Raw genomic sequence first — 11,155 nt, forward strand, 5'->3', positions numbered from 1 at the left:
GTGTGACGCGCTTAAGACGGATACCATTCCAAAACATCAAACATGCTCAACGTTAACAATCAAGTTTTCACTTCTGCCGGCACTCCCGGAGTGCAACCCGTCTTTTTTTATTTCAATCTCGGAAGATTATTTATTTCTGTCAAATGCTTTTAAAATGCTGATTATCTATTGGTTAATAAGATTACTCCATATAGTGTTAACCCCCCAATACCCTACTTACGTGACTTATTTTCGGTCACCTCGTGCGGCAGTGGGCTCGATTGTAGCATGAACTACACCATGCATGACTGAAGATCGTGATCTCTTACACGTAATGATCTCAAGGTTAATTTAAGTACATTTCAAAATTGATTGTCAATTATCAGAATAAAGACTAACGCTCACGTGACGAAAGCATTCTTTCGAAATATTAAACGAAATATATTTTTGATTTGTATAAACTTGATAACGAAAATTTGATATGAAATGTAATTTTTATTTTCGTGAGTATAAATTATATCCAAGTGAGCTAATGTATAACATACCTGTTCACTCTATTGATGTAGTTGTAATTACTCTTATTTAAACGAAGTTTTATAGCTATGTGTGTCCAGTGTAGGCGTATGTGTTACGCACACAAAAGCAATATGTTACTATTGTACTATATTTCATTTGTCGTTATGGATTAACGTACATATACAATTGTAATGAAGTCAAACAAATAAAGCAACATGTTTAAGTTATTTTTGTATTTTAATTGAAGTGTCCTATTCAAAGGTAGTTGTTAATGATGGCATATAGGTATGTAAAAGTTGTTAAGTTCAGTCAGGATGTAATATATTAATTTATCTGGTAACTTAACACAGTAATGTTTTTAAGAGAGTTGAAGTTCTGCTGCCAATAATTCAAATATATATTTATTGTTTATGCATTTTTGATTCAGAAGGGACAGAATTCTGAATACACAATTCTTTTAAAAATTAGACTAGAATTGAATGTATCTAAATTCTAAAGTTTAGTTACATTTTATGAGCACCACGCAGTACTATAAGAATTGTATTTTATTTAAAATATATATTTCACAGTAACAGCCGGTAAAACAATATTGGCCAGTGGCCAAACTTTAATGCTACAATAGCGAAATACAGGGCCGGAGTGTTTTTTATATATCTAATCACTTACATTCTGTGTTTTTTATATACACTACTATAAATTTTTGTTGTAAGCGTTCGTGGAAATGTTCTAGAACGATACTTGCAAAAATGTATTCACTGAAAGTGATTGATTAATTGAGTGACTGATACATTATTAATGAATAATTGGTGTAAGCGTTTTGCTTAAAGACCTTCCCTTTACTTACCACTATGCACGGATAAGGATACTAATGCCATTCAGTAATAGTGTCCTCTTATTCTTTTTCGCCGTAAATAGTGTATTGCAATGCACGAAATAATATAACTATAATCCATACCTGTATAGCTATTTATCACTATCGGTAGTCGGACGCCCGCGTTTCGTCAAGGTGTAGTGTACACTGTTCAGTGTCAATGCTAAGAACACGTGATTCTTTTTGCATTTAATTATAATATTCTTATCTTTTAATCTAAAAACGATAAAGACGTCTTCAACCTTACCATTTTTAAGTAAAAAAGAACATGGAAGACAATTTTGTGAATGAAGTTCTGGACTTACATAAAAGAGGAGATTGGAAGACTATAGCGCAAAAGTATCACAATTATCCAGAGAGAAATAAATTATTATGGGTGTATCCAAGTGAAGAAAATTTTGCATTTATAAAATTTAACATAACGGAGCTCAAGTGTAGAAACATATTGAGTATTGGTTGTGGAAGTGGCCTGTTGGAGTGGATGATTGATCGTGCTACTGGTAAGGTTTTTAACAATCTACGATTAGAAATAATGATAATTTTAAAATTTGTTACACCTACTACGGACTACCTACCTTCCTAGTACCTACCTACCTACCTACTGGTTCAGTGTATTAAGTAAGTTTTAAATTTTGTGGTATTGTTTATTTTCAGGAATCCCAGTTTCCGGAATAGAAGTAGATGGCACATGGTGGAAATGTAAATACGCCCCGCCCACTTTTATCGATCTCCATATCACATCGCCTGTGTTAGAGAAAGACAGCAATACAATTCAAGTTCTGAAAAATTGTGTGGACACCGCCTTATTATTTTGTTATTTTAATGATGGAAATGCGTTTAGGAATTACTTGGAATATTTCTCCGGTAATGTTCTGATTATAATTGGGCCGAATAAAGATGGCGTACATACAAATCCGAAACCATTTGGAGATATAGGTGCCGAATGGAAATTATATGCAGCACAGGAGGTTCGTGATAGTAAAGATTTCATCGCTATTTATTGTAAAACGAAAATATAAAATACGAAATATAGAATGTCTTTTTTGTTATAGAAAATCGTTCTTAGTTTAAAGTAGACTACACAGGTTTCAGACCTATCAAACTATTGAAATTACCATACATTTATGCTGGTCTAGGTCTCTAAATAAATAGAAACACCATAATATATAAACAAAACAGCAGTCTTTTATTGTTCAACTTATTTTAAAATACTATTAATTCTACAACAGAATATACTTCACTCTATATACATTTTGATTTATTTTATTTATAAACATAACACTTATATACTTACAAGTTAATTTTTCATTAGTTCTATATTTTTTACATTTATTTTATTTGTCGGTCTAACCGACGTGTTCATCATGGGATCCTTCTTTCCCTGGATATAATTGGGAAAATCACTACTAAGCTCATTAGACGTCATATCTAAGTTTTCCTTTTGGTTAATAATAGGCACTTCTGCTACCATTCTATTCATTTCATTTACTATTTCTGAACTGTTGTTCATTTGAATATCATTTTCTAAAAAGTGAAAGTCATTTTGCATCAAGTATAGAGATTCTAAGGGGAAATTCATGTCGAAACGAGGTAACAGCTTGTTGTCGTCTGAATTATCGTCAATTTCTATGACGTCATTCTGGTGGTCGGATAATTCGGGCATGACTACCGCAGACAAATCCATATGTGCTGGATATTGTTCCGGAATTATATTGTCTATTAAGTACTGATCGATTAAAGGCGGATTAGAAGTTGAGTTATTTAGAGGTATCGTGTAAAATGCATCGGATTTTACTTCGTTCTTTATTTCGCTCATATTTTTATGAATGTCTTCTAATGGTGGGGATGCTTTATATTCTCTACTTAGAGCTTGGTTGTTTAGTAAGTTGGCATTGCACATTTTTTCTAGACTTGGCGACTGAGTGTTTTGTTTGATCGTCGCTTCTAATTTGATGTAACTAGGATCATTTGTTTGGATTTTCTGTGGTGGTGGGAGCATTGTCATGGAGCTGACATTCATTTGTTGGTTAAATGAAAATATTTGTGGGTCGTCTGTCATTTCAGAGTCAACCGGTGTCGTAGCCGAGTCACCGAGCATGTTCTCTTGTGCATACGTCATTATAGTATTGGGAGATTCGCTTAAAACGGGTTCTGGGGGTAGTTGCATGAATTGTGTCGTTATTAAATTGTTGAATGTTACAGGACCACCTAAGCCATATCTCTCGTTGTCCTCTAACTGTTTAAATGCCATTTTTTGTTGGGAATGGAACATATTCACTTGATCTGGTCCCTTAAGAATAAGATTGCTCTTAACCGATATCTTCGCTTTCTTTCTGGGAACACCATCGTTGTCGTGTGTGATATTTATTGGTGAATGACTAGATGAGGGCACTGGTAGAATTTGAGTAGGTTTTATGATTGGTCCCGTAACTTTTGACATTGGAAGCGATAATTTGTCAACAGGTTTCAAAGTTATATTATTTCGCAAAGATATCGGTGCGGGAGGTAATCTTATGGGGAAGTTGGCCATAATATTATTGCTTATGCTGTTGACGATTGGGGAGTGACTTGTAGTGAGCGTATCTACGTTGGCCGTTTGAAGTAACGTTTGTTCCATTGTCGCTGAAGTATTGAGATAGTGTAAATTTGACTGTGTTGTGTCATATGTTATTTGCAATGAATGTTGTGGATTATATTGGTGTCGATCTAACATAGTATCGTTCGAGCTTTCTGATATTAGACAATCTGAATTATTGTCGTCTTTGCTAAGATCTGTGACCATGTCCTGGCTGTTGAAATTCGAGGACTGATCCGAATTTGATGATGTGGTACAATAATTTTTGGGATATTCCTGTGGCAGTGTTTCGGGTAGGCTATCACAATCATACACTTCTATCGGTATTTTATTTACAGTTTTGGGACTAGACTCTTTGTTTTTATCTATACTTATATCTTTATCTTCGTCTTCTTTGTCAGTTTTTTCCGAACCATCAGTAGGTATCGTCCAAGAGGGTTTGTTTTTATTTTTCGTTAATTCGACATTGCATAGCATTTGAATATCTTCTTTATCTCTATGTGTTGTAAGATGCATTAAATATTTTTCTTCATTGATAGATTTGAATGTGCAATATGAGCAGTAGTGGATATCATTAGAGTTTATATTGGGGTGTTTGGATATCATGTGAGAAGTGAATACAGTGGATTGAATGGAACTGTATGGGCAGTATTTACATTTATATACAACATCTTTTGAGTGCACCTTCTTGTGTCTGCGCATGGAGTTGTGATCCGCGGCACGGTAACTGCATTGATCACATGCGTACGGTTTATCGCCTGTAAAAAATATATTTTATAATAAAAATTTGATAATTCATATTTCAAATCACTTTTAATGAAATTGCCTCGTGTAGAATGCAACAATGTCTAAACATAATTTATTGGATTCGTTTTCTAGTGATGTAAATCTAAAACGAAGAGATTGTAATGGAGACTATCTAAACAAATTCCTATGTAGGTAATATTTATTATTCAAAAGAAAGTGTATCTAAAAGAAGTTTTGAGTTTGATGTATCTGAGCAATAATAAAAACGTATCATAACTGCAAAAGATGTTGGTATTATCTATACTAATATTATAAAGCTGAAGAGTTTGTTTGTTAGTTTGAACGCGCTAATCTCAGGAACTACTGGTCTGATTAGAAAAATTATTTTGGTGTTAGATAGCCCTTTACCGAGGAAGACTATAGGCTATATAACACCAGGAGCGGAGCCAGGCGGGTGAAATCGCGGGGCGCGGATAGTTATTAATATTGAATCAAGCTCCAATTTGTACCTGTATGTGATCGTAAATGCAATTTCAGTTCCTCTTTTCTAGCTGCGGTATAGTCACAATGGCAGCACTTAAAGGGCTTCAATTTATCATGAACGGCTGCTATATGTGACTTCAGTCGAGGCTGGCTGTGGAACTGTCTCTTACAAATGTGACATTCATATGTATTGTCTGCTTTGTGGAGCTGCCGATGTTTCGTCAGTTGGTTCATGTTTTTAAATGATTTGGAACACAATGAACCTGGAATTAAATGACATATTATTTATTTTAATAATTAAGTAAACTTGCACTATAACAATTTGTCAAATTAGACAATCTTTGAATCATATCTATACATATAAAAGAAAGTCGTGTTACTCCACTTATAACTCAAGAACGGCTGAACCGATTTAGCTGAAAATTGGCAGGGAGGTATTTTAGAGCCAGGAGACCGACATAGGGTACTAAATATGTACCACGGGCGAAGCCGGGGCGGACCACTAGTTTTTAATATAAAAACATACTTACATATATGTCCCTTCAAATTCTCATGGCATTTCATATGAATATTCAGCAGTCTGTGCCTCTGGAATGTTTTATAACCACACACCACACAGGTGGGCAATTCTACATCAATATCATGTATCTTCCACAAGTGTGTGTGACACTGGTCCACAGTCAGAAAGACTTTCCCACACTCAGGACATTGTAGCTTACCATTCTGGTGACATTTCTTATGATAAGACAAGTTATTTGGATCTTTCAAACGTAAATAACATTTGTTTACTGAGCATAATGTACCATTTTCCTCTGGATTCATGGTCACACTCCTTCCCTTATATTTATAAGGCATTGTTTCATCTGTGATCTGAGTTTGTTCATCTTTTTTTGATGGTGATAAGCTTTCTGACATATTTACACATGGTTGTATCGATGATATCAAATCGGGAGTCACACTCGACACTTGAATCACATTACAAGGAGAATTTGATATATTTGATTGTGAAACATTAACATATTGTGTTGATATATCATTTGTGTATACAATATTTATACTGGCCTCTTGTATAACTTCTTTAGGGTCTATTGTTTCGAAATTAGGAGCGCTCATTTTGTTTAGCTCATCTACAGATATAAATGCAACACCTTTGGGTAATTGTTCACTGTTTGTGTTTGATATATCAGGAACTATTTCAATCACTTGTGGGATTCTTACATCGGCTACGTCTTGCCTGGCTGGAGGTACACTCTCTGGGGCTTCTTTTCTCAATTTTGCATTCTTTAATGCAATTTGAACGAGGCTTTTTATCATCTTTTTGACATCTTTAATACCCATTTTATGATGATTTCGTAAGTGCGTTCTCAAGGTCTCTTCTGCATCGAACACATTAGTGCAACCAGGGCAATGAATTTGAATATTATCTGCGAGACCATTGCTTTTCGCTAAATCGGGATGGACGGTGAATAAATGAAATTTAATGTCGTCTTCAGCTAGGGCCATGTATGGGCATGCTTCGCACTTAAAAAATGGAGTGGACCCTACAGATTTCTCCTCATAGGACATCACTTTTTCTTTAGGTTTGGATTCCATTTTATAGGTTCAATGTTAAACATATGATAAAATAAATGATAATTATAAAATTTTCTCATGAGCAACTATTATGATTAAAGCATACCACATGAAACATGAAAAGGCATACAATTTTAAATAAAAACAAAAATAGTATTTTTTATTTTCGTTCTTCTTGTCTCTTGAGATATTGACGTTTTGACATATGTCTTTATTGTCTAAAGTTGTTATGTCAAAATTACAAAATATGTCATTTTATAATTATTTTGGCAAGAAAAATACGAATTTAGATTTCAAGTAATATCTGATGATTATCTAGATTTCAACCATGATGTTATCGGGCATTTAATAGAGCTTAAAGGTAGGATATTTGAGGATAGTAAATCATAATATTCAATTTAACCTTTACAGGATTATAAAATATTTTTTATGTGGCCACACGGTTCCCGAAAGTCAATCATTATTGACTGACGTGTTCTGTTTTGTTTCATGACTTTGACATTAACAAAGCTACGTTTTCTGGAGTTTTTTGGTTACCGACCGGTGATTTATTGTGATAATTTAGCAAAATGAGTGTAAGTTTTATGAAAACTCAATGAAATTTTTATTTATGTTCATAAGACTTAATTTGTTTTATATGTTTTAGTTGGAAATCGAGTCAATGGTTCGCCATGTATCGCCAATCAACCCGGCAGTGTTTCCTCACCTTACACTTTTGCTGTTGAGTATTGGTATATTCTTCACTGCGTGGTTCTTCGTGTATGAAGTTACGAGCACAAAGAACTCAAGAGATCTCTTCAAGGAGCTCCTTTTATCACTGGTCGCGTCTCTTTTCTCCGGTTTTGGCATACTGTTTCTATTACTTTGGGTGGGCATATATGTTTAGCTTATAGTCGATAAGATACATGCATTTATTAATGATAAAATTTCCAATGATTTGTATGTAAATCTGTATTATTTTTGTAAGTTTAATTAAAAATTACTATCCAAGATGTTGTTTGTGTTTCTATACTCCTCTAATAGTAAATCACTCCAAGGGATATCTTACTGTATATTCTTATAATAAAAACATAAGTGCAACCATTTCAGCATTTCTTAATTGATTTGTTTTTCAACAAACAAAATTTTTTGTTGTTTTTGTTTTAAACCAGGTAGCCTGTAACCCTGATTATTATTAAATAAAAAATGAAAACTTTAAATATTGCATTTATTTCTTAAATCCCAAATGACAAAACAGAATTATCTTCATCCCTGGCTAACTTAGAACAAAAAGAAAAACAATATATTTTCAATTTTCAAGGTATCTGTTATGTATGTCGGGTTGTATGATAATAGAAAGTAATAATTCTCTCGTATGTACTTTATTAATGTAACAATTGTAAAATAGTAATTAACAGAAAGGATTGTATAGAATGCCGTGTAAAATGTAAATCAAAGATGTCTTCCCGAATAACAGTGTTGCCAGGTGGCTCTGTAAGTTGCACAGATTATAAATGTCCAAATTATGTCGCCAACACTCTCCCTCGTTATAAATTTAAAGGTTCAATCTATTGGGAGGTTTTCTCATCCTAGTACTACGACGGATTTCAATTCTGGATGGTGTAGGTTCATGTGTATCTGGAATTGTTTCTGGTACAAGGTTTTCTGGTTGGTAATTTCCTGGACTTGCTACTGGCTGTATAGATGATCTTCTTGGTGTATGTGTTATTACTGTAGGGCTAGGTTGTATGCATTCTTTTTCAGGTGAAGCTGGTGTGGGTGAACTCTCTTGCAGGTAAGTTGGTCGGTAAGTATCTGGTGTATTAATATTCTCACTCAAGCATGATGTCTTTATTATCTGATCAGTATGTCTGTGATGTATCTTTCCATCTACTTCCACCTTGTAATGTAATTTTCCTTTCCTCTCTAATATTCTTCCAAATTTCCATTTGTTACTATCATACATCCTTATTTGTACTCTATCTCCTGGTTTAAACTCTTTGTATACCTTTAATTCTTCATTGTTGCTTTCTCTAACTTCTTGTTTTCTTTTCACTAAATCTATTCTTGTTCTATATATTCTTTTAAACATCATTTCTCCTGGACTCTGCCCTGTAGAACTATTAGGTGTTTTTCTATACATCATTAAAAATCTTTGTAACTTATCTTGTACACATCCTTCTTCGTTCATCATTGCTTTAAGTTTATTTTTAACCGTTTGTACATATCTTTCTGCTTGACCATTTGTAGATGGGTGAAAGGGTGCTGTAAACTTTGCTTGTATTCCATTTTCCTTTAAAAATCTTAACATTTCCTCTGATCTAAATTGTCTTCCATTATCAGATACTTGGGTAACTGGTAAGCCAAACGTAGTGTAGATTTTCTTTAAAATATTAATAGTAGCTGTAGCTGTGACAGAAGTAGTAGGTATTACCTCTAACCATTTTGTGTAGGCATCTACTACAATAAGAAAATATTGATTCATGAATGGTCCTGCGTAATCAATATGAATTCTACTCCATGGTTCTTTCGGATATTCCCAGATGTGTATAGGTACTTTAGTAGGGTTGTTTTTCATTAAACAGCATGTTTTACACTGCTTTACCATGTTCTCTATATCTATGTCTATATTCTTCCACCAGACATAGCTTCTGGCTAATGCCTTCATTTTCACAATACCGGTGTGAGCTTTATGTAGTTCTTTTAATATTTGAGGTTGTAACTTTTTAGGTATTACAATTCTTATGCCATAAAATATGCAATTGTTTTGTAGTGAATATTCGTATAGTCTTCCTGTATCTTCTCTTCCTGACTGTATATCTATGTATAATTTCTGTAACTCAGGGTCAGTGGCTGTAGCTTCTCTTATTTCCTTTAATGAAACTGGCATTTCTGCAATTTGATTTAGGTAGAACGCTTCATCGTCTGTCATTGTCTCATTCCTTTCAGTTGTATCTGTATATTGTATTCTTGAAAAATAGTCGGCATTCGCATGTTCTGTCGCGAACCTGTATTCGCATGTTCGCATGTTCGCATGTCAAATCCTGCTAAAAAGTTTGCATAGTGTACTAATCGTATGGCTGTGGTAGCTGGTGTAACTTTCTCTGGGTGTAAAATTCTAGCTAATGGTTGATTATCTACAATGAGTATTATCTTCCTGCCGTAACAGTATTGGAAAAATTTCTTTAATCCCCATACTAGGGCTGCTGCTTCCTTATCTAACTGACTGTAACCTCTCTCTGCTTTAGTTAAGGATCTTGATGCAAATGCTATAGGTCGTTCAGTTTTATCCGGCATAATGTGTGATAAAACAGCTCCATATCCTGTAGGAGATGCGTCTGTAGCTAATGTGACAGGTAAGTTCTCATGAAACGGTATAAGTACTTTTTCTCCACATAGCTCAATTTTCAACTCTTGAAATGCTTTTTCACATTCTTTATTCCATATAAATTTTGTATCTTTCTGTAATAGCTTGTATAAAGGATTTAGTTTAGATGCCAAATTAGATATGAATTGTTGATAATAATTTTTCATTCCTAAGAAAGTACGTAGAGATGTAACATCTGTGGGACGTGGGCTATTCTTTATATCATTTATCTTTTCTTCTGTAGGGTGTAATCCTTTTTCATTTATTTTATGTCCAAGATATGTAACTGATTTTTGAAAAAATTGACACTTCTTCTTGTTTAGATGTAATCCACATTCTTTAAGTTTATTAAATACCTTTCGGATTCTTTGTAGTAATTGTATGTATGTATGTCCTTGTAAAGCGATATCATCAAAAAAACAAGCTGTACCTTCTAATCCTTGTAATGTCTGATCCATGTATCTTTGCCAAACATTTGGTGCTATTTTCACACCGAACATCAGTCTTCTTACTTTGTATGTACCCTTACATGTACTTATGGCTTGCATCTCTGCTGTATCATCATTTGTCTTCATATGTAAATACGCTTGGTTAATGTCCAATGTACAAAAATATTTACCACCGCTGAGCTTTGAAAATATCTCTTCAACTCGAGGGATTGGATAGTTGTCATTTTCTAGGTTTTTATTTAATGTAGCTCTGTAGTCGGCACATAGGCGTACCTTTCCATTATGTTTCATCACAGGAACAATTGGTGTACCCCACTGTGAGTATGTAACCTTTTCTAATATGCCTTCTTTTTCTAATCTGTCAATTTCTGCCTCTACTTGATTTTTCAATGCAAATGGTACTGGACGTGGCTTTAAATAAACTGGAACTGCATCTTCTTTCAATTTAAATGCGACTTGATAATCTTTAATTTCACCTATTTCTTCTGTAAATAATTCTTTATATTCTTCTAATAATGTTTGTAATTTATTTTTGAATTCTTTTTCTGTTATGTCTTGTTCTTCCTTGTATATTGAATTTACTTCAAAATTTAAGTTCAATTTTCTAAGCCATTCTC

At 33.8% G+C, this 11,155-nt stretch overlaps 3 protein-coding genes across 3 annotated transcripts; 2 read left to right on the top strand and 1 right to left on the bottom strand.

The window, feature by feature from the left end:
* Window positions 1-1,489: 1,489 nt before the first annotated feature.
* Window positions 1,490-2,572, top strand: LOC149488265 (uncharacterized). The gene is made up of 2 exons (XM_089695423.1): window positions 1,490-1,866; window positions 2,021-2,572. Exons 1-2 carry the CDS (start codon window positions 1,635-1,637, stop codon window positions 2,383-2,385), a joined length of 597 nt encoding a protein of 198 aa, XP_089551549.1. The 5' UTR covers window positions 1,490-1,634; the 3' UTR covers window positions 2,386-2,572.
* Window positions 2,530-6,940, bottom strand: LOC149488266 (uncharacterized). The gene is made up of 3 exons (XM_089695422.1): window positions 5,702-6,940; window positions 5,198-5,434; window positions 2,530-4,699 (listed from the first exon to the last, which is right to left on the bottom strand). The coding sequence occupies exons 1-3, from the start codon at window positions 6,762-6,764 to the stop codon at window positions 2,664-2,666; spliced, it is 3,336 nt and encodes a 1,111-aa protein (XP_089551548.1). The 5' UTR covers window positions 6,765-6,940; the 3' UTR covers window positions 2,530-2,663.
* A 230-nt stretch (window positions 6,941-7,170) lies between these two features.
* Window positions 7,171-7,735, top strand: kud (oligosaccharyltransferase subunit 5 kud). The gene is made up of 2 exons (XM_089695424.1): window positions 7,171-7,318; window positions 7,390-7,735. The coding sequence occupies exons 1-2, from the start codon at window positions 7,313-7,315 to the stop codon at window positions 7,627-7,629; spliced, it is 246 nt and encodes an 81-aa protein (XP_089551550.1). The 5' UTR covers window positions 7,171-7,312; the 3' UTR covers window positions 7,630-7,735.
* Window positions 7,736-11,155: the final 3,420 nt, after the last annotated feature.

Source organism: Colias philodice, chromosome 5, assembly GCF_061535455.1.
Source record: "Colias philodice isolate Cphi_HAF_F1 chromosome 5, ilColPhil1 Martin Lab GWU primary, whole genome shotgun sequence".
NCBI classification, from domain to species: domain Eukaryota; kingdom Metazoa; phylum Arthropoda; class Insecta; order Lepidoptera; family Pieridae; genus Colias; species Colias philodice.